General features: G+C 39.2%; 1 protein-coding gene across 1 annotated transcript; it reads right to left on the bottom strand.

Annotated features, from left to right (window-relative positions):
• Positions 1–115: 115 nt before the first annotated feature.
• On the bottom strand, positions 116–23474 carry LOC134749003 (aldehyde dehydrogenase, mitochondrial). Its single transcript, XM_063683890.1, has 11 exons — positions 23264–23474; positions 21719–21867; positions 20324–20420; positions 17891–18059; positions 14000–14148; positions 13344–13446; positions 12842–13018; positions 12058–12176; positions 9916–10080; positions 8874–9008; positions 116–4885 (listed from the first exon to the last, which is right to left on the bottom strand). The coding sequence occupies exons 1-11, from the start codon at positions 23360–23362 to the stop codon at positions 4715–4717; spliced, it is 1533 nt and encodes a 510-aa protein (XP_063539960.1). The 5' UTR covers positions 23363–23474; the 3' UTR covers positions 116–4714.
• Between the last annotated feature and the right edge of the window lie 22 nt (positions 23475–23496).

Below are 23496 nucleotides of genomic sequence, written 5' to 3'. Positions count from 1 at the left end.
GTTTCACAAGATCAATATTACGCAATTCCCTGTTAATGGACTCCATCCACCTTAAATACCCAGTACCCACCTATGCGCGTAAACTTTCATCGATTAAATGGTAAAAAAAACAAGGTTATACGGTAATAAAAAAGAACTTGTATTTATTAAACTTGAACATATACACATGTACCTATATCTATTATCATATACTTATGGTTGGAGAGCCGGCAGTAAAGTTTCGAACCAACGTGATACCGCGATGAGATGCACAATGGTTTCCCATAAAACTGATGCTAAGTCCGAATTTGATAGTCTGCCACGGCGGAACTAGCCGAAAGTACAAAAAAAATAGCCACTTCCGGTGCGAAAAAGGGGGGGTCATTTAACCCATCTGATACTACAATAAAAGCTATGGCATCAGTTAGAAATTTACTGGTAGATACAGAAAAGCGAAATCTGCCAGTATGATTCCTGCCGGAAGTGCTTGGCATACGCTCTCAAAGGTGACCATCAGGACCCCTAAATTAACCCATCTGATACCAGCATGAAACCAATTCCAGTCGGTAGATATGAACCTTCTCTTCAGGAATATATAAGTCTGCCAGGGCGCTTTCAGCCGAAACACCTTGACATACGAGATTATGTGGCGCAACATCCGTGGTACCCGTATAACCCGTATTTTGGAATTGTACATATTACGGACATTTCAAATACTGCAGGCTTATTAATTTATTACTCTATGCTTATATTTGTATATTATTACGTTATTAATAACACATATTTATAATAAATTAAGTTAAAATAAATTAAATAATGTGATTAATATGATTAATAGTCATTGAATCAGTCTATATGAATCGTTTGTCTTTGTCTGTCATTTTGACTTATGTATTTGTAAGAAAAGGATAAAACATAATTTAACTAATTCAGGCTCGTAAAGTTTAACGAATAAGGGGGTATTAGTATTCATAGCTAAATCAGGCTTGTAATGCGACATAAAATGATTTTTGGTGGTTTCTTTTACGCTTGAGGCGTTTTTTCACCTATTTGGTGTATCTAATCACTATCTTATGTAGGGGAGAGAGGGGCAAGACGAGTAAGACGGGGTAGCGGCTTTATATGGCGAAACGACTGACCAACCATCAGAATCCCGTTAACGCATGACGATGCGTCGCCATCATAGCAATCAGTTCGCACAGTGACCGGCTAGACAAATGGTGTCGTTAATTATTTATTTGCAAAAAAACTGTTTTTGTCATATTCCTTGTTATTTTTAGGGTTCCGTACCCAAAGGGTAAAAACGGGACCCTATAACTAAGACTCCGCTTTCTGTCTGTCTGTCTGTCTGTCCGTCTGTCACCAGGCTGTATCTCATCAACCGTGATAGCTAGACAGATGAAATTTTCACAGATGATGTATTTCTGTTGCCGTTATAACAAACTATAACTAATTGTTTATAACACCTGTATTCATTACCTGTAATGCACAATTGATGAATAAATGATTCTAAAAACATAATAAAATAAATATTTAAGTGGGGTTCCCATACAACAAACGTGACTTTTTTGCCATTTTTTGCGTAATGGTATTATGGTACGGAACCTTACGTGCGCGAGTCCGACTCGCACTTGGCCGGTTTTTGTGTTTTATTTGGTTTGCGTTTGTTTCCTTATTATCACCAGCACATATATACTGTTAATTTATTCCTATGGCCCAGCAATCACGCCAACAGCTAAGGACTTGTTTGGTTTCAAGTACGGTTTATTTTACAAAAAACTTTCGAATTTCATTAGGCACATGGGGCAAGATGGGGTACATCTTGACGGCCGTAGTTTTAAAGTGATAAACTGATGAAGAATTGCGGATTTGAATTTATTTATTCTTCAACATCAACATCAACATCAAACATTTATTCAGCAAATAGGCCACAGGGGCACTTTTACATGTCAATTTTTACAAACAATAAAATTAACCCAACAAACAATAAAATTAACAAGGGAAGATGGGGTACATGTTAGCTGTAAACACATTTTCTGTCTCTCAGACGACTTAAGAAATAAAAGTAAAACAGTTCGTGAGAAGTTATCAGACGATGGACCCAAAAGCCAAAAATTTAAGTTTTGTTTAGGCCCTAAATATAATATTTATATGAATCATTCTTATCTTGTCCTGTAGGGGTTCCCCATCTTACCATACTTGGGGGGCAAGATGGAGAGAAGGCACTTTTGGCCATTTTAATTTATTTTTAATTTTATTATCTAACTAGAGAGTTCCTAGTAAGTGTTGATTATGAAAGACTGATTACCAAAGATAAAAATAAAAATAACAAAAACTTAAAAAAAATAGCATTTTCAGTTTTATTGGACTTGAAACATTAAGTATCCCGTCATGCCCACCTCTCCCCTACATTTCTTTACGTTGACGCAAAACTGACTTAGTTTAACATTCAGGGTGTTGTTTTATAACACTACAAATTGAGATAACTAAGGTCTGTTTTTTTATTCCGTAGACTAAAATGACGTTTCATATGTAAGACATGACATTTCTTAGTACCACATGAAATGTCATTTTAGTCTACGGATTACGGAATAAAAAACAGAATATAATCTATTGGAGTCTTAGTAATAGGGTCCCGTTTTTACCCTTTGGGTACGGAACCCTAAAAATGATTTAAAATGTTCATATTTGGATTATTGGTAAAAATCGTCCTTGACGTTGAAAATCCTGTCTTTTTACACCCGTTTACAATAAGTATGTAATAATAATAATTTTGTTCATTTTGGTAAATAAAGGATATTGTAATTTGAAATTATTGTATTATTTATATATAAGGTGCTAACAAATTAGCTACAGAAATTTTACGAGATGGTTGGTACTTTACACTAGAACAATTAACTTTTAATAGAAATTAAGAAAGTTTCTCATAATTTTTATTTTATTTACCGAACAAAATAAATAAACTATAATTCTATCTAAAAAATAATCATCATGTATTGTGCTGCTTGTTTGTCTTAAATGTCATTGTCAACGTGTCATTTGATTTATCAGCGTGAAGTGGCCAGTTAAGTTTTATATTTAAAAGAGGTTTTAGAATCTGTTCAATGAGGTCTCATTTAATTATCTCATTAACAGAGTTTTTTTACAAAGCAAATTTGTTTTCCTATTTTCTCAAAATAATATCATAAAACCTATAATGTTTCATACTTACATATACTTCAGGAGCCGAGTACTATCAACTGTAAAGATATCGGTAGCTAATTTGTTAGCACCTTTATAAGGCAAACAAAGAAGTACAAAGCCGTAAGCAGGTATTAAATTAATGCCCAAATTATATTGTGTATATTAATAAATTTGAAATATATGTTATTAATGGCATAAAAATATACAAATATAAGCATTAGGTAATAAATCATAAGCCTGCAATAATTAAAATGTCTGTAATCTGTACAATTCCAAAATACAGGTTCCACGGATGTTGCTCACATAATCTCGTATGTCAAGGTGTTTCGGCTGAAAGCGCCCTGGCAGACTTATATATTCCTGAAGAGAAGGTTCATATCTACCGACTGGAATTGGTTTCATGCTGGTATCAGATGGGTTAATTTAGGGGTCCCGATGGTCACCTTTGAGAGCGTATGCCAAGCACTTCCGGCAGGAATCATACTGGCAGATTTCGCTTTTCTGTATCTACCAGTAAATTTCTAACTGATGCCATAGCTTTTATTGCAGTATCAGATGGGTTAAATGACCCCCCCTTTTTCGCACCGGAAGTGGCTATTTTTTTTGTACTTTCGGCTAGTTCCGCCGTGGCAGACTATCAAATTCGGACTTAGCATCAGTTTTATGGGAAACCATTGTGCATCTCATCGCGGTATCACGTTGGTTCGAAACTTTACTGCCGGCTCTTCTACCATTAATATATTGCAAGGACAACCTATAATACATATGGTGCATTCCACGAGAATGTCCCTTACGAAACGCCGTTCTTCTAACACTGACAGTTCTGAAAAGGCTGAGAAAATGATATTGGGTCTGGTAATATGAATATGTCATGACTTTACTAACAAATTGGCAGTATATTCTCGAGCTTTACGGATTTGATTTAATTAGCTGCCATATAAGGCAAAAGCATTTCGTAAGGGCCATTCTCGTGGAATGCCCCTATGCACATATAAACGGAAACAAATATATGATAAACGGAAATGGCACCTTTTACGCAAATGCATTGAATCAGCCTCATAACAACTAAGATACGGAAGACAGGGATTTTTATCACATTTTATAAGTAGAAATACAATATTGTGCCAAGGAAAAAATTACAGACAGCATAATATTACCCGTCCACACCGTGGTCTATCTTAAAATGGTTTTCAAAAACCACTTAGTTTGTGCTATTTTGCAATGATCTGTTATTTTACACGCGCCTACATAGAAATAAATTTTAAAAATACAATTCGCGCACGAAATTAGAATCCCGAGCTGCAGTTGTACCAGGCAAGATAAACAAGCAGCCTTACGATTGTACGAACTGTACCTTAGGCTAGGTTCACACGGCGTTAATTTTTCCCGTATACCGTACACGGGATTTTATCGAATACCATAGTGACAGCAAAATTTGTATAGAAACGTTCAAAATCGTTAACGCGCTTTGACGGCTTTCTCGCATAGACGTCGTGTGAACGACTTTGAACGTTTTATTGTTTACGTTTGTAGGCACTTGTATAAGTTAAATCTATGAGTTTTTAGCGGTAAGTTTGACAAGTACGGACTTGTTCTCGACGTAGTTGCGGATGCCGTGGGGCCCGTTCTCGCGGCCGAGGCCGGACTGCTTGAAGCCGCCGAACGGCACCTGGTTGCAGAACACGTTGTAGTCGTTCACCCACACCGTGCCGGCGCGGACGCCCTGCGAACAAAACATCACATACATTCTACCTTTACTTATACTAAGGGCTAAGCTAGCTAGAGATCATGCTGTATGGTTTCACGATTACGTAAAGAATCTCAAATTTGATGCATCCACCTCGACCCGCCTCATAAGATAAACAACATTTAAATGAATATCAATAGCTACCAGATGTAGTGCATTAGTATTTTATACAATCGTGATATAATAGAGAGCTTTTCAGTCGAGTACCGTGTTTAAGCAACGAAGCTTGCTGAGTTGCTTAACTAAGGTACGAGATTGAAAAGCTTAATTATATCACTATTGTATACAATACTTTTTCTACGAGACAAAAAAATTATACTTTCAACTAGTAGAATCATACCACCAAACCAAACCAAAACCAAAAGTACCTATACAGCTAAGATACGCGAGCTGCCGCAGCCCGCGATACCTTCATACTCGTGCGCGCCCCGGGCCCGGCGCGGGTTGGTCAACGACACCTCCTCATAACTCATGAGGCCCTGGTACCTGCTCCGCGCTAAATTCAATTTTAAGACAGTTTTTTTCTCGATTTTGGCCACCGTAGCCTATGGAGACTAACAAGCAACGCTAAGCGGTTTTCGTAGGGTAATGAATGTTGCTATATAAAGGGTGTCACATGCACGTTTCTGACTTAACATAAAATAAAATGTTTTTGTTGGCCAACCAATCACAAAGCAGTGCGACGCAGCAGCGTGTTTAAGTAGGCTAATTTGCTTTGAATCTAGTCTCCTTAAACAAGAAATATTTTATCAAAATGTATGAAGTTCCATTTTCAAAATTTTTATAATTGACTAAACCGTATCGATAAAATTCTTATGCTTGAGTCGGAAGTGCCATAGACTATACAACGTTGAAAAGAGTAAGGTTGTAGTGTTGCGTGTGAAGTTGTAATACACAGATTATACTCGACGAGTAGAAAAAAATATTTTCTCAAAAATGGACGGCAAACTCGACGTTGCCGGTTAAAAAGTAGGTCGCGAAGTGCGTAGTTTATGGTCAGTCAAAAAATTAAAAAGTTATAGTACATTATTGTCGAGGCTCGGAAGTAGCTACTTGCTGGCTGAGGATTCGTTTTAAACGGACGACCTTGGGAGTCGGTTTAATTGAATCCGAAGCCAGCAAGTAGCCTTCCAGCCGAGTCATATATAGTGCTTTTCTCAAAAATGGCGCAAAAAATACAAATATAACAGAAATATCTTACAGAAGCAACGTTCTTATGTATATACATATTTTCACAGACAAAAGTAAAAAGATTTGCTTTGCCGCCGTTTTATTTTTTTTATTAAAAATAGAAGTGTATTTTTCTGCTGAAAGTACGCCAACCTATTTGAGACACCTAAATAGTCGCGGTACCAACATTATAATAAATAAGTACTGATCATCTGTTTGGCTGTTTAATGGACCTATGCCTTCATTTGATATGGCCACTTCAACTTTTAAAAAGTTTGGAACTCGACAAATAATGGAATTTGTATGCAACATTGCAGTCCTGAAATCGAGACTGCAATGTTTTTAACTTTTTAATTTTTTGACTGACCATAAACTACGCACTTCGCGACCTACTTTTTAACCGGCAACGTCGAGTTTGCCGTCCATTTTTGAGAAAAAAACATTGCAGTCTCGATTTCAGGACTGCAATGTTGCATACAAATTCCATTATTTGTCGAGTTCCAAACTTTTTAAAAGTTGAAGTGGCCATATCAAATGAAGGCATAGGTCCATTAAACAGCCAAACAGATGATCAGTACTTATTTATTATAATGTTGGTACCGCGACTATTTAGGTGTCTCAAATAGGTTGGCGTCAGAGATGGGCATTAATCGATTAATCTTTTAGTTAACTAATCAATCGATTAAAAATATCAATCGTCATTTTTTAATCGCGATTAATTTAGTTGCGATTAAATTAGTTGTGAGAATGTTCGACTAACAACTAAATTAGTTTTAGTTTCAATCGACTAAATTTCACGATTAAATCTATATTAAAACTACGTAGTCGCCCGTTTTTGCATTTTTTATCTTGCAATATGTAACTACAAGTACGTATGTATGTAACATACGGAGGTACTCGTATGTTGTAACTATGTTAGTTTGGGTTCCCTAGTTCTTATTTACCCTTAGATAAGAGAAATTTAATCCAATTTCAGAGAGATGCACTACTTTAGTAGCAAAATAATAGTGAGAACAGATCTCACTCCTTAGAAACAGTCAAAATATCGTAAGTAATACATGACTAAGATGTCCTAATCAGTCTGTCAACAAAGCCATACCGAGGTATTCTATTCAATTTGCTTCTAACATTAGTCGCGAGAAAATAGTCTAACTAATTAGTCGATTACAAAATTTAGTTGTCCGAGATCAATCGGCAACTAATTTAGTTGCAACTAAATTAGTTGCACTCTATACAACTAAGATTGATCAATCGTCGTTTTCAATCGTCAGTCGCAATTAATTCTTGTAATCTTAATCGTTAATCGTTAGTCGATTACATTTTGCCCATCTCTGGTTGGCGTACTTTCAGCAGAAAAATACACTTCTATTTTTAATAAAAAAAATAAAACGGCGGCAAAGCAAATCTTTTTACTTTTGTCTGTGAAAATATGTATATACATAAGAACGTTGCTTCTGTAAAATATTTCTGTTATATTTGTATTTTTTGCGCCATTTTTGAGAAAAGCACTATATATGACTCGGCTGGAAGGCTACTTGCTGGCTTCGGATTCAATTAAACGGACTCCCAAGGTCGTCCGTTTAAAACGAATCCTCAGCCAGCAAGTAGCTACTTCCGAGCCTCGACAATAATGTACTATTTCTATCGTATTTTCACGAAAACGTACGAACGTGTCTTGCTATTTCAGTCAGTCTCGGTACAATAAGTACTGACGTTGACTGAAGTAGCATGACAAATACGAACGTTTCCGAGAAAATACGATGGAAAACAATTATGCGCTACATCTGCACTTTTCTTTCCACATCACCAATTCGTAACGGGCTTTTTCTTCACTATTTTTATACTTTTTTGCATACTATTTTTTTAGTTAAAATAATATTTTTACAGTACATATGGTGCTACTTTCTCGCACTAGTGCGTCAAATAGCACTTTTCGTGCATATGTCGAAAGTTTAAAGGGCCATATGTACTGTAAAACGTTGTACGATACACGTGCGAAAAGGTAATTCGCAACTCGTGTCGATTTAAAACACTCCCTGCGGTCGTGTTTTAATTTATCGCCACTCGTTTCGAATTTCCTCTTTTCCGCACTTGTATCGTAAATAACTATTAAACATTATTATTTCCTCAATCCTCATAAGTGATGTGAAAAGCAGTATACACGTGTCACATGGTAGCAAAATTATTTCTATCTTGGGCGTCGCACACTTGAATCCCTCACTACGCTCAGAATTCTATTTTAGAATCATGCTCCCTTGTGTGATTTGTGACAGGTTCATAGGGGCACTGAGAAATAATACAACATTGTTGTCGTTTTGTGATGACAGCTAGCCGAGCGGGGCCCGGACAGCCCGGACTGTAAAGGTTACAGCATAAAAAAAAAAAAAAAAAACGTTTATTCAAAGATCTTACTTACAACTAAATACCTATTTTCTTCTGCCAAACCACACAGTGGTTTGTTGGCAGACGAGGCTCCTTTGCGTTTGTGCTGTTGATATGCAACTTAACTTTATCTTAAACCTAAACTTACCTACTACTAAACTACCCTTTACTGCACGCGCAGCCTTATATGGTTGTTATGTTTTTAGCTATTAAAGTTTACTTTTAACCAAATACTTATTTTATTTTTGACATGAAGTAAGGGGTTAACTTTCCAATCTGAGCGTACAGTTTACAAATGTAATGTATTATAAGGGTTATGTATTGTAATGTATTTGACCCTTTATTTTATTTAATAAAAAGTAACTTAATTTCTTTTTAAATGTTTGTTGATAATGATTGGTATGTGTAGTACCTGAACAACATAGTTGGCGCGGTCGAGGTCCTTGGTGTAGACGGCGGCGGCGAGCCCGTACTCCGTGTTGTTGGCGCGTTCGATCACCTCGTCCACGTCCGAGAAGCGCAGCACTTGCTGGACGGGCCCGAAGATCTACAAACAACGTTAAAACGGTCAAAAATACACCCGACTTTCCTGATCAATGGGGTTGGCAACTGTCAAAGGTTTGCATAGATGGCGTCATCGTAGCTTGCATAGCATTCAGGGCATAAAATTCCTTTAAAAAAATAAAAAAATAACAATACTAGGGATTGACAGGGCAAGCTATGCTGGCGCCATCAGCTAAATATTTCGACGTATCATTTTTTAAACAAATCTTTCTTTATCCTACCCTTATCCCAGTTTATCTGGGGTCGGGTCTTCCCGTACATTTGCGCCAAAGAATTCTATTTCGGGTTGTCTGTGGGTTAATGTTCTGCTTCTGGACCTCTCTTTGCACGTTAGACCACCATGTAGAAGGTGGCCTGCCTTGTTCCTTCGGCTGTTCTGGGAGATTAAGGACCCGTTTTATGGGATGAGTTTCTTCACGCCTCATTACGTGCCATCATTTTTTAAACAAATGAACTCTTTTTATTAAGTTACGCGGCTGTCAAGTTCAGCATCCGTAAATGTCCATCTCGCACGGTTCTCGGGTTTACCGCGGAAAACTCGCGCCATAACACACACACAGCTGTTGCAAAGAGATGCATATTGCATATATTATACGCTGATTGTAGACTGTTCAGACTTTCAGCGATTACTTTGTCTAATAGAAATTACTCGCTGATCAGTTTAGTTTGTAAGATATTCATTTTAAGTATATGTTCGGTTACTTTGTATGTAACTCTGGTAGGAAGAGCGGGATCTCCTGCCACAAGTATAATTTTACTTACTTGGAGATTCCAACCATAATTTGCTGTACACAATATTGTAACCAATAAACGCTTTTTCATTTTTTTCATCATCATTGGGACCGCTATAAACTGTATCTAAATTGCGACTTATTTTAAGGGTCATATACCTCAGTCTTAGCGATGTCCATATGGTCCTCCACATTACTGAAGACGGTGGGCTGCACGAAGTAGCCAACGTCTCCGGCACGAGCACCGCCAGTCTCCAGCTTGGCTCCCTGTTGCTTGCCCGTCTCTATGAGGCCCAGGATCTTGTTCTGTTGCTCGCCGTCGATCTGACAACAAAAATACTCGTTTAATACAATGTCTAGTTTTATGTAGGTAGGTGACATTGTTTCTTCTTTTCCCAAAATTAAGGATGCTTGAAACCTAATTGTGACTTAGAGCTCCTGGCTTAGTTTAGTTAGTTTTAAGCTGTATTAAAATGTGAATTTTGTGAATTAGACTGTCACTTGCTAAATTAACTAAAATTATATACAAACTGTAGTAGACCTACTCGAAGCTATTTTTTGTCGATTAGTCAACGATATAATGACAACGCATAACGATAATTGAAGGACTTTTTTAGTGAGATTATCGACGTTAGTTGCTTATCTGTGTATCGACGGCGATTGTAAGCGAGAGGTGATCAGAAGAGCTAAGATCGCTAAATCTGCGGTTAAGTGGTTAGAGAAAGAGAATATCTGGAGGAACAGAGGAATCAGCAAAGCAACTAAAACCAAGCTAATGCGCACCCTGGTCTTCTCTATATTCCTGTATGGTTAGGAAACCTGGACTCTGAAAGCAAGTAGAATTGACGCATTTGAGATGTGTTGCTGGCGCTAGATGTTGGGTATTCCCCATAGACATAGTATAGTAGTTATAGACATGAAACCGAGCGACCAGGGGTTCTTAGGGGTTAGGGGTTCTCTTGAAAGACATATTTATGTATTGACAGGTTAATGTATGGCAGCATAATCCTTTTTCTCTTTCACTCTTATAAATTTCGGTATTTCGCCATCACCTCCTACCTATGCTGCCATAACCCGACCATGGAAAAAAACCCGGTCGGTGATAAGGACAAAGCTTGGCACTATTTTCTCTTTCCTCTTATAGGAATCGCAATAAGACTCTTTCTATAAAAGAGTGTCAGGCCCTTGGTATTCCCGCACTAATTTATTTTTTTATTTTTTTTATTTTTATTTTATTTTCAAAATAGTTGTACAGCATAACAGTATGAAATATACAAAGTCACTGCAAAACTACAAACAAATTAAAAACAAAAACAGGTAAACTAATAATATTATTATACAATAAGCACATTCAAACTGTTGAAGGACGCTCATCCATCTTCTCACAGAACCTCAACAATTCCTCTCGCACTTCGCTCCACCTGCCAGCAAATAAATCACACTCGGGCGCTGATGCTAAGAGCGCATTCAGGAGGGGTAAAGGGCGAACAAGTGGGGATTTTCTGCGAGACACGGTTCGCGATATCGGGCCTACAAGTAGACCACGGTCCCGAGGCCGGAAGTTGATTCTGGTCGGCGTAGGGACAAAAAGACGCAGTAATTGCGCCACCAGTTCGGCACAATCCGATTCACCTCGCAAGACGCAACAGGCTGTCGTAAGGAGCTTAAAATTTCGTCTTACCTCCAAAGAGTTCAGGCCTAAAGATCCCAGCAAGTATTTGGTTGGGTATAAAAACGGGTAATACCCGAATATTTTTTTATATAAGAACCGGAGAAATACTTTTTGTACCCTCTCCAAAAGCAAGACATAGGATACCTCATGAGGATTCCAAACGATGGCAGCTGACTCGAGCTTGCTTCTGACTAGAGATGTGTATAGATGTGTCAATCCTGACGGAATTGAAAATACAGTGCCGTTTATCAGCCATTTGCCTCCAGGCGAACCTTAGCTACTTTGGACACGTGACCAGACGGGAGCCAGACAACCTTGAAAAGCGCATTATGGTTGGCATGGTGGATGGAGAACGGGGTAGTGGACATCCACCAACCCGCTGGGTGGACACTGTAAACTGGGTGGGCCTGCCGGGGATTTACACAGGCGCCTATTATCCGGAAGGCGGAACATCTTGCAGAATGGAGAGCACAAAATAACTTCCCTCACGTGGTCGCGACCCTCAGTCATGAGGAATCGAGGAAGGAGAGAAGAAGTGTCTTTTGAAGTTCTCGTTACCAGACATCAAAATCACCCGTATTGCCAGGCAATAGATTTCCATGAAAAATGTGAAGCAAATAAGTGTGTACCTGCGGTCCGTGGTCGGTCTCGTGATGGAAGGGGTCTCCGACATTGCGCTTGGCGGCGCGCTTCGACGCCAGCTCTACGAACTGGTCGTAGATCTTGTCTTCCACGAAGGTGCGGGAACCTGGGAATAACAATATCAGCTTTAAGTACACTTCTTAAAAATATACGAAAAATTGCATAAAACGCCTTCGCCTTCGGTAAGCAATTCTAGATAATCTAGATCGAAAACACAGCTAGCTTGTATGAGTTGTATGAGGCATCCGAAGCGAGGAGTCGAGGCTTTAATATTTGATTCCCACCAGCTCGGAAGTTGAAAACAATTTAGCAGCATATCCAGATGAGTATGCTATTATCTGAGATCATAAAAAGTAGGACAACAGATTAGGTTTTCCCTATGTGGTCTCTCATAATATGGATCGATGGCAAATATCGGTGACGCAAAAACAGTGTCTTCGGTAACCTCGGAGAACAGCTAATGTCGAGCAGTCAGTAGATGTCGCAGCTGTTATGCCTAATACTCTACACTATCGCCTAAGATCGTTGATAGTATCATCGTCTATTATCGGCAAGATCATCGTACAAGCATCCACATGATCGCCTGTACAACGCAACGACCCGGCGATTCCCTTTGATGCGTGCCTAAAAAACCGATAACTGAAGGGTCGCGGGTGATCATCGATGATAGACGATGACTGGCGGAGACTGCCGAGTATGCTCTACAGTGTACACTATCGTGCCCGCCAGTGCCCACAGTGTAGACTGTAGAGGAGCCATCACAATCCTCACCGGCGGTGCAGCACTGGCCCATGTTGTAGAACAGCGCGTGGTGCGCCTGCTCCACGGCCGCGCTGACGTCCGCGTCCGCGAAGATGATGTTGGGCGACTTGCCGCCCAGCTCCAGCGTTATGCGCTTCATGGAATCCGCCGCACCGCGTTGGATCAGCTTCCCTACCTCCGTTGATCCTGAAAGTAGTACGAAATATTACGCATAAAATTGCGTTAACCTTTATTTATGTGGGCTATTAAAAAACCCTCGTACCGTGTATCATCGTAAAAATCGTTCTTTAATAAATGCTAAAAGGTGACTGAAAATGTGTGCAGGTTCCCGAACAAATGAAAGGAAAGGATAAGTTTAGATGTGATATGGGCAATCCGAGGAAATTTCTAAAGTGTTTGCCGTACAAACGTGAATTTCAGAGGCTTTTGGCATATAAGTTTATTATTCAATGACGAATGGACTCTAAAACGCTTTGAACGTTTAGAAATATTCTGTAAAGCAATAGCTTACCAGTGAAGGCTATCTTGTCGATCTTCGGGTGCGCGACGATAGCGGCACCGACGTCCCCAAAGCCTGGCAATACGTTCACCACGCCAGCGGGGAATCCTGCTTCCTGCAAAAAACAATTATTAATTTATGCTTTCAAATTGTTCAACTAAAGTATTAGCGACAAAGTATTTAAAGAATAAAGCCAAAAAACAAGCCAGAGAAACAAGTAGCAAGTTTAGCTATTCGGGCATTTTAGAAGTGGGATCATAGAGAACCTTACCCATTTCGGCGAATAGCGCCGTCATCGTCAGCGTCAATGGAGTCAGGCTTCTACGTCAGAAGTGGGATTACGCGGTACAGTCACGTCTAACCAGGGCCGGATCTAGGGTAGAGCGAGTGGAGCGACCGCTCTAGGCGCCGGATGGCAAGGGGAGCGCCAAATTGGCAAATGAGAAAAAAAGAGTAAAACGCTTTAACGAAGGGCGCCAAAACCCCATTTCGCTCTACCCTGATCAAGGACTCGGGCCGGCACTGCGTCTAACAATATCGATACGAACAAAGTCCCAAATATATTTACACGACCTTATTGCTCATATATTAAGCTGTATACATATTTAGGCACTTTGTTATCCGTATTTATATATTCAGACGTGACCGTACTCTACGAGGTACAGTACCTTGACAAGTTGTGCGATGTAGAGCGCCGTCAGCGGGGTTTGCTCTGCAGGCTTGAGCACGAGCGAGCAGCCGGCCGCCAGCGCGGGGCCGAGCTTCCACGCCGCCATCAGAAGGGGAAAGTTCCATGGGATTATCTGACCGCATACGCCTGAACATCACAATACACTTATTACTTCATTAAATTATTCAAAATTGATAGAAATAATACCCCCTATTACTGCAATGTTCTGCCGCCAGAGTGCAACACTAGCACCTATCGTAAATCATAGAGTAACTTAAACATACTGTGCCTTAAACAGTTGTTTGACAAGTTTTCACAGATAACAAAATATGACATTGATGCATCAAGGCGGTTTGCTTACAGAGGGCCTACCGGGAAACGTGAAAATCACTATTTCGTTATCTGCGTCTTTATCGATCGAATATGCAAGAGTAATAGAGAGGTTAGATAACGAAATTTCGATTTTCTTGTTTCGTGGTGGACCCTCCGATTGTGTTAGTGGCACCCCTTCTACGCAGAGTTTCACGTAATATTCCCAATTAGTGACCCCTTTCACATAGGGTTACGTGCACGTTGTTCACCTATAATATATGTCTTTTTTTTATATGCATATGCAACGCTGCCATACACTGCACTGCAGCTCTGTACACAATACTGTCGAACAGGTTAAGAAACATATCTTTAGGTATTTCAAACAAGTATACTACTTGTTTGAAATATTTAAAAATATGTTTCTTATCTCTTCAGTTGGATAAACATACATTACATAATCACAAATTATGTGTTCAGTTCAGACCAAACAAATAAAGATTGGTAGGTATACGCTATCTGCGATACCTATCGAAGTTAGCGTCTGAATCCCTGTAGGACCTAAAGTTTACAACGTTTCCTACTAGTTCAAGTTTACTAGGTAATATTAAATTTAGTGTCTTTTTGATAAAAAAAGGAGACAGGTACTCGTACATATACAGAAATCACAGATATGGAAACCAGTTCAGCATCAGTAGTATCACCATATTCTATCAGGCCATATTTCAACGGAAATGGGGTATGGGGTAGAGATACATTTCGAACAATTCATTATGAGACTTTAAATGCAACCATCCAAACAGCGTGAAAATAGTATTACCATAAACATACAAACTAGCTTCTAAATGAACCTCACCACAGAGATTTCTCTCATATGAAACACACTTTGTAATTAGGTCTCCATAATTGGTTTTCGTCCTCGACTGTCCACAGATAGTGCAATACTGTGTCTTAAGCATACAGTCAGATACTATACCGATCGTCTGACCCCGGTGTATGCCTGCTTTCTGGACCTCTCCAAAGCCTTTGACCTCGTGTCCTACAAAGTACTATGGGAAAAAATGGAGAACATAAACATGCCCAGGGAATTAATTAATATATTTAAATATTGGTACGGACACCAGGTCAATAGGGTCAGGTGGGCAGGAGCAACATCGGAGGAGTATGGGTTGGGGTGCGGGGTGAGGCAGGGGGGGTTGACTTCTCCCGCACTGTTCAATCTATACATGGACGCGCTGATCGGCGAGCTCAGCAGTCAGCATGTCGGTTGTCATGTGGATGGCGTGTGTGTGAATAACCTTAGCTACGCGGACGACATGGTGCTGCTGAGCGCGTCGGTTTGTGGTCTCAGAAGGTTGTTGAGAATTTGTGAGGAGTACGCTGTGAGCCATGGCTTGAAATATAATGTGGCTAAAAGCCAATATATGGTCTTTGAGGCCGGCAGTAATCGACCATTGCATGTACCTGATGTAACTCTGTATGGAACACCACTAGAAAGAGTAAAGAGTTTTAAATATTTAGGGCATATCGTTACTGCTGACCTGAAAGATAACGTTGACATTGAACGGGAGCGAAGGGCATTGTGTGTAAGGGCTAACATGTTGGCGCGCAGGTTTGCTCGGTGTTCCAGCGACGTGAAGTTGACGCTGTTCAAAGCCTACTGCACGTCGCTGTACACGTGCAGCCTGTGGGCTAACTACACACAGAAAGCATACAATGCACTTCGCGTCCAATACAACAACGCGTTCCGGGCAGTGATGGGGCTGCCTCGCTACTGCAGCGCCTCGGGAATGTTCGCGGCAGCGCACACGGCGTGTTTTCATACCACTATGCGACTGCGCGCCGCGTCCTTGGTCCAGCGGGTGCGAGCCAGCCCCAACACAGTCCTAGCGATGATCGCGGACAGAGTGGACTGTCCTTACATCATGCACTGCTGTGACAGGCATGTAATTAAGACTGGCATAGGATAGGGACTTAGTGTATGCTTTAAATTTATTTTATTGTTTTATTAATAGGTACCAATTTTTCGATTTCAATTTTAATTTTATATTTGTTTTTATTATTTTTATGACGTGCAAAAACTGATTATGAGCCTTGCAGCTTGAAATAAATGAATTTTTTTTTTTTTTTTTTTTATTTTATAATAAATGGTTTTCCATATTTTACTGCTTTTATGAAAATTACCTGGGTACCTAATCATTACAGTATTCCCTAAAAATTTAATGTTCCCTCTCATAGATTTTCTTATTTGATTTCATTGATACCTTGATCCAGCTGTACTACTTAATACTCTCAGGTTACCATCTTAATCACTTTTGCTACGATTTTGGCTACGGCTACGATCACAGAAAACCGATTAAATTGGTTATTCGTTTGAAATATAATTGGCCGCATGCACAATGGCCTTTCACCCGTAACGCGTGTACGTGTATCGTCTCCGTTATCTCATGGTTAAAATGTTTTTAGTAAGTTCGGTTTACATCTGCAGCCTATAAAAAAGGTTGAGCCAGGTCAATTGATTTCAAACCAGATATCTAACATAACCTGAATATTTTGATTAAATTCTGTCATCATTATTTGTGTATTCCAAAACACAATCAATCATTAATTCCTGCAAAGTAGCATGTAACTAATCGACACGTAGCTTTTATTCAAGTTTTAGAATAGGACTACAGTTTACTTATACGATTTTCGTATTAAATACGTACCAAAATTGCACCGTTTACTTTACTATTCAGACAGACTTCTCTATTTTATTCCTTCTGTACGAACTTGTAATATTATATTATCGGGTAATTCCAGTATTATGCTTTCTACGTAAACCACATTGTATTTTTGTTTATGGACGAAAACCGATTTTATAGTTTCTATTAAGAAAAAGCAAAAAATTAATGTGATATTTACACACTGACATGACTGTAGCCTGTAGCCGATGGACACAATCATGACACAATATTACCAATAGAACAAGGTCATAATTTGAACATTAATAATTTTTAAATTATAGGTACATATTACCTATATTTTTTAATAAAAGGTGACTTAAATTAATATTCAATTGTCCTTTTGCAAATTTTTGCGGTAAACCTCAAGATAAGCCTAAGTACACAGGTACACATAAAACTGCATAATAAAATACCGTACCCAAGTTTAACCGCCTTCTGATTTACGAGACAAAGTCAGGGGTGCGAAACTCCTCGCTTCGGGCAAACTCGGCTCCGTTCGGCTCAGCATTGCTCCGAACAATTATTAGGATTGGCACAACTTGTCGTCCCATTTGCGTGCACGACCACAGATAAGATAATGACTTGAATTTCGACAACCCTAAATAGTCGAAAGGGATAGTGCCATATATTAGAAAGGGACAGCATGATTCGACCCTGAACCGCTGTCAATCTTCGGTTTCGTTGGAAGTTTCCTTTCTGTACGGTAGTACTATTATTTATTCTGTGACAAAAGTGATAGCGTAAATGTTATCATCCTGAATTATCATCTTGTTGAACATTGTAAGTAAAACTTGGCCGTTTTTAATGGTTAAGCTGTCGACAATTTGCAAAAGTAGCTGATAGCTTGCACTCACCGACAGGTTCTGGACGGGTGTACGCGAAGTAGTTTCCATCGGCGGGCAGAGTGTACCCGTGGTTCTTATCGGCCCAGCCGGCATAGTACCGCAGGCTCCTGACCACCGCCGCCACATCGTGGAAGTAACTCGCTTGGTACGGTTTGCCGTTGTCGAGCGTTTCCAAACTCTGTGGTATGAGAATAGGAGTCAATTTTGAATTGGCGCGGCAAAATGTATGACGCTCGGAGCGCGCGTTTCTTATATAGGCCTCGGGGAAAACTTGGATTAGGAGTGTCAACTCGCCAAGAGTCGAATTAATGCACGCACTAGATCAATAATTATCATACAGCCCGCGAATTATTTATTACAGAGTTTACAGACCCTGTAGTAAATAATTCGCGGGCAGTATGATAACTATTGATTGATCTAGGTATCAAGTTATCTGTCGTTTTATAAACAGCTTCATATACCAAAGGCAGATTAAGGTATATCATCATATCATTGATTTGAATTCTTCTAGACGCAGAAATGTGAAGATGTACAGGACTAGAAACGCAGTTTATACGAGTATCTACGTTTTAAGTTTTAATATAAATATAGAATAGCCAATCTGTACTGACTGGACGACTAGACCGCGACCGGTCCGACCAGTGCCTGGCCTGGGTTATTCTCAAATTTCTCAATTGCTATACTGTTTTAGACGTTGTGCACTCCTAGCACCAAAAAAACAGAAAAAAAGTAATTGTGAGATCCGCCCAATACATTACGTACCTAATTAGGTACATACAGATTCTGATTTTCATAATCAGTCCGTAGACGCCATGGTTATTAGGGAAATATCGGAAATCTGAGCGTTATGTTTTCTTAAGAATCACCCGGCTATTATGAAAACGGACACTCGACGAGTCTAACAACATTTCATTTTAACATAACTAGTTTTTGCATTGAAAAGTTAATAATCGAACTTAAACTATCGTGAGACATATTTCACAATATTTACATCAGTACGGTTTCACTCACTATTATTTTTAGTCGCTTTTGACAATAGTGAGTAAAACCGTAATGATCTAAATATTTTGAAAAGTTAATACTTACCTTTTTTAAGATAGCTAAACTAAACCGTATCTTGCGTTTTGACGACCGGTTTCGCTTAGTGACCCTGCCTATGAAGCCGATGGTCCTGGGTTCGAATCCCGATAAGGGCATTTATTTGTGTGAAGAGCACAGATATTCGTTCCTGAGTCATGGTTGTTTTCTATGTATTTAAGTATATACTAGCTTTTGCCCGCGACTTCGTCTGCGTGGATAATACATTTATATTTAGCTACATCATATTAATGTATACTACTCTAAGTTAATTATAAGATTTATAAGAAAAATGTGAAGAAGATGGGCATGTTTTTTTTTGTTGAGAAATCCGTCATAGGGCAAGAACTCTCGTCTCGTATTTGTATACGTACGTCGCTTAGACACAGTCAGAAAGAAAGAGTTAGAAAGGACGAAATAGCTTGTATACTGTCTTACCTTTTTTTTTTTTTTTAACGTTGGGGAAATGCGTTTACGCATGCCACCTGGTCCGGGGGAACCAGGAGGGATGACGGACTAACCAGAGGACTACCGTCTAAAACCACCAACGAGTGCCGAATCCGCCTTAGATGGGGTGCCGCAGGGTCGCTAAAAGCATTCGACCGCAAGCGCCCCGGCAGTATACTGTCTTACCTAAAGATAGTCATAGTCATAATCTTTATTCGTTGCAACCATGGTGTTACAGATGTTTTTAAATGCTACACATTGACCTTTGCTAATATATTGTATTTATATGAATATTATATATACCGATATATGTATGTATGTCTATGCCTATGCATTATTTAAGTATACTTGTATATATGTCATCACTATGTCGCACCGCCTACAAATTCTCTGTTTTGCCCGAAGGTTGACTGGTAGAGAATGCCTCATAGCATTAAGTCTACCTTTTGTACGATTGTATTTTCTTTTGTGCAATAAAGATTAAATAAATATTAATGGTTCTATACCACGTTTGATATTGTAGGAACTATTGTAATGGGAATGGGTCTATAGTGTGTTACCAAAGTTGTGAACTCTTTACTTCTTTCTTTGACATTTTTAAAGTGCTTACAGTAGCAGACGACCCTGGAGTTCCAAGTACTAACAACACTCTTACTTAACTGGCCATCTGTGGATCTAACAATTTGCAATAAGATTTAGGAATTGTCAGTAAACAGTATGGATGGACGATTGTATCTATGAGCTACGCTACGCAATTGCCAAATAATCCAGTAATCCCGAGAGGCCCAAGAGCAAAGGCCGCTTAGCATGACTTGCGTTGTCGCGCGCGACGTGGCTGACGTATGGAGTCACGCACGACAACGCAATTCAAGCTATATAGGTCTATAGGTACCTATAACTTGCTAGGAATAGACTTACAGCGAGGTAAATAGCGTCGCGCTCCACCAAACTAGCGAGTTTGTTGATCAGCAACCCGCGCTGGGAGGCGTCCATTCTCCGCCACGGAGACCCGAGCCTATGAAAAATTTAGGTACATATTATTTATCAACCCTATTTATTTAACCTTCTAAACATATTCTTTTTGACATAGAATAGAAAGTTTGGTTGTGCAGGAACAGGACCGCGTAAAAGGCCACCTGTGCGATGGAATGACCAATTCTAATCTGCTTTCCAGGGACCCTTAAACAAGTTTGCCAGAATGACCTGAAGCCATGAAAATTGCGGTCAAATGCTTGCCTTATTGTAATTAAAAAAACGAAAAAATGGCGATTGGAATGGCGAAACTGATAATTGACCAGGACAACTTGCAAAGAGTATAGATTTAGATTTATTTATTTCATAATATTAAATTACATTATAAACAACTGAAAAGAAGATTTATTTAACCTTTGCAATAAAACTTAACATATAAGAGGCGGGCCTTTAGGTATTCTACTAGTCAACTTCGATTTATAGTTGGTCAAGCCAATCTTGTCAGTACAAAAAGGCGGCAAATTTAAAAATTGTAGGCGCGAAGGGTAGGCATAGAAAATTTGAATTTCGCGCCTTTTCCTACTGACAAGATTTGATTGACCAACTATATTGTGCGGAAAAAATGGTTTAAAAATAGATTCCACATAGACAAAAATATTTTAGCATGGTCATAATACACAAAAATATAATGGACATAATATTGTGCATTGACTAAAGACGATTACCAGGAATTATGGGATATATTGCCGTACAAAAACTATTAAAATTTACAAATACAATAAAGTTCGGGCGGCTGAAATTTTGTATAAGTAATACCTATGTGTTACTTAAAGCCACACCATCCAAAAAATTACAATACAAACCCAACATTGCTGGGGGCAGAATCTCTTAGCTTATCCTGGCATGGCCTTTCGGCCTTTCAATATTTGATGACTGTGCAGTAGGCCCTCTAGTGCTCAACGACACGGTAAAATGGTCTGCGACCCTGTGGCGTCCCCCAACAACGCCGCAGGGGAGGGGATGTGAGTGGGTATTCTCTTCCCCTCCCTCTGCCTAGCAGGCGGAGTTACGGGAGGAGCGAGTCCCACATACCACCCCCCAATGGGCTTCCCCAGTCCAGGGGTGAGATGCGTAAATGCAATTATTTTAGAAAACATAGGTTCCATAATATGGTTAGTAACTCTTTACTTAAGAAATATGTTAGAATATTATTAAAAGGAATGGGAAACTAAAATAAAATAAAATTAAAATTACATTTATATGTATATATTACAAATCATCAATTTACCCCTGCATCAAAAAAAAAAGGCCCTCTAGTGCTAGCCTGTCACTTGGACTCACTTGAAAGCATCATTGGCGGCCTGCACTGCCTGCTCCACATCCGCCTGGCCCGCCTGCTCGACGTCGGCAATGACCTTGCCATTGGTCGGGTTCACTGTCTGGAAAGTCTTCCCGTCTGATGACTTCATCCACTCATTGTTGATGAAGAGCTGAAGTAATATTATAACTTATATACATGTATTCATAGGATGGTAAAAAAATTACAAACCATTATGTTATTTATGTTATTGAGATACACATATAGGACCTACCTACATAATGATCTGAATGGTGAAAATCACATTTATTATAAAATGCATAAATGTAACTGCGAAGGATGATTAATCTGTTATGATAACTGGCAATTAATGTCTCTAAATAATACAAGGGTCATACACAGATTTCAAAACAAAATTCCTCACTCCTGTGAACAATAGCACACAGTCGCTGTGGCCGAAATCGGTCAGGAGAGCATCATCATCATCATCAGTTGACAGCTTAATTTAATGTGTATATTAAGTAATGATTACTTAATATACACATAAATTAAGCTTTTTATAACTATTACTTAGTAATAATTAATAGAAGGGTATCTATTCTAATGACCATGGGGGGAAGAGCGTCCTCAAAGTAGACCCCAGATGCATTGGGACGACGACATCAAGAAGACTGCGGGGAAACAGTGGCTCCAAGTCGCACAGAACCGCGACGAATGGCGCAAAATGAAGAAGGCCTACACCCCAAGGGTAGAAAAAGGCTAAAGAGAGAGAGAGAGAGAGAATAATTATTTTATCAGAAATGTTAACAGAAAAAAACCGGCCTAGCGCGAGTCGGACTCTTGCACGAAGGGTTCCGTACCATTATCTATAAAAAACCGGCCAATTGCGAGTCGGACTCGCGTACCGAGGGTTCCGTACATTACATAATTTTAACAATGTATTTTTTATGCGAAACGTGAGTGAATAGTAAATTGCGGTTTACGAATTGACGTATAAAAAAAAACTACTTACCAGATCTCGTTCAAACCAAATTTCGTTGGAAGTTTGCATGGTAATGTACATCATATATTTTTTTCAGTTTTATCATTCTCTTATTTTAGAAGTTACAGAGGGGGGACTTTACCACTTTGGAAGTATCTCTCGCGCAAACCGTTCAGTTTAGAAAAAAATAATATTAGAAACCTCAATATCATTTTTGAAGACCTATCCATAGATACCCCACACGTATGGGTTTGATAAAATTTTTTTTTTTGAGTTTGTTCCAAGTATGGGGAGCAAGTATGGGTTCCGTCGCCAAAAAAGTTTGAGAACCGCTGAGCTACAAGACAACAAGTTAATATTTAGACATTTGCTAAGTGTAAAAAAATAAACATGTTTGAATTACTTATTATTAGCAGTTAGTTAGCACCCTAAGCTTTGAATTATGGCTTGGCTAAAACAAAATAACCTTGAAACAATGGCTTAGCTAAAACGAAATAACCTTGAAACATTAGTGGAATGTGAGTTCATAACATATGATAATAATACCCACACCCAACCATTACCGTATTAGTAAATATAAACTTACTCCGGTATAGATAATTTCGGGGTTGACATGAGGTGCCGGTGCAGCAGCTGTGGTGAATTTCGCTTTTTGCGTTACAACTTTACTAATATTTCGCAACATGATATTTATTTCCTTTCAAACAACAAACACGTGAACGTGAAAGCGAAGAAGCCGGCCGGCGACAAACAAAGAGCATATAATCACTACGTTGCGACTGAATTCACTGAATGACTGAATCATAGAGTAACTTTGGA

The sequence above is a fragment of the Cydia strobilella genome, chromosome 17, assembly GCF_947568885.1.
Source record: "Cydia strobilella chromosome 17, ilCydStro3.1, whole genome shotgun sequence".
NCBI classification, from domain to species: domain Eukaryota; kingdom Metazoa; phylum Arthropoda; class Insecta; order Lepidoptera; family Tortricidae; genus Cydia; species Cydia strobilella.
The sequence above is the reverse complement of the archived record's forward strand: the minus strand, read 5'-3'. Positions and strand labels throughout refer to the sequence as shown.

Coding starts and splice junctions, on each gene's coding strand:
- LOC134749003 (XM_063683890.1), bottom strand. CDS start 23,362: ATGTTGCGAAATATTAGTAAAGTTGTAACGCAAAAAGCGAAATTCACC. Junction 14,149..17,890: donor CACCCGTCCAGAACCTGTCG/GTGAGTGCAAGC, acceptor TGTGATGTTCAG/GCGTATGCGGTCAGATAATC. Junction 4,886..8,873: donor GCGCCAACTATGTTGTTCAG/GTACTACACATA, acceptor TTTTGTTCGCAG/GGCGTCCGCGCCGGCACGGT.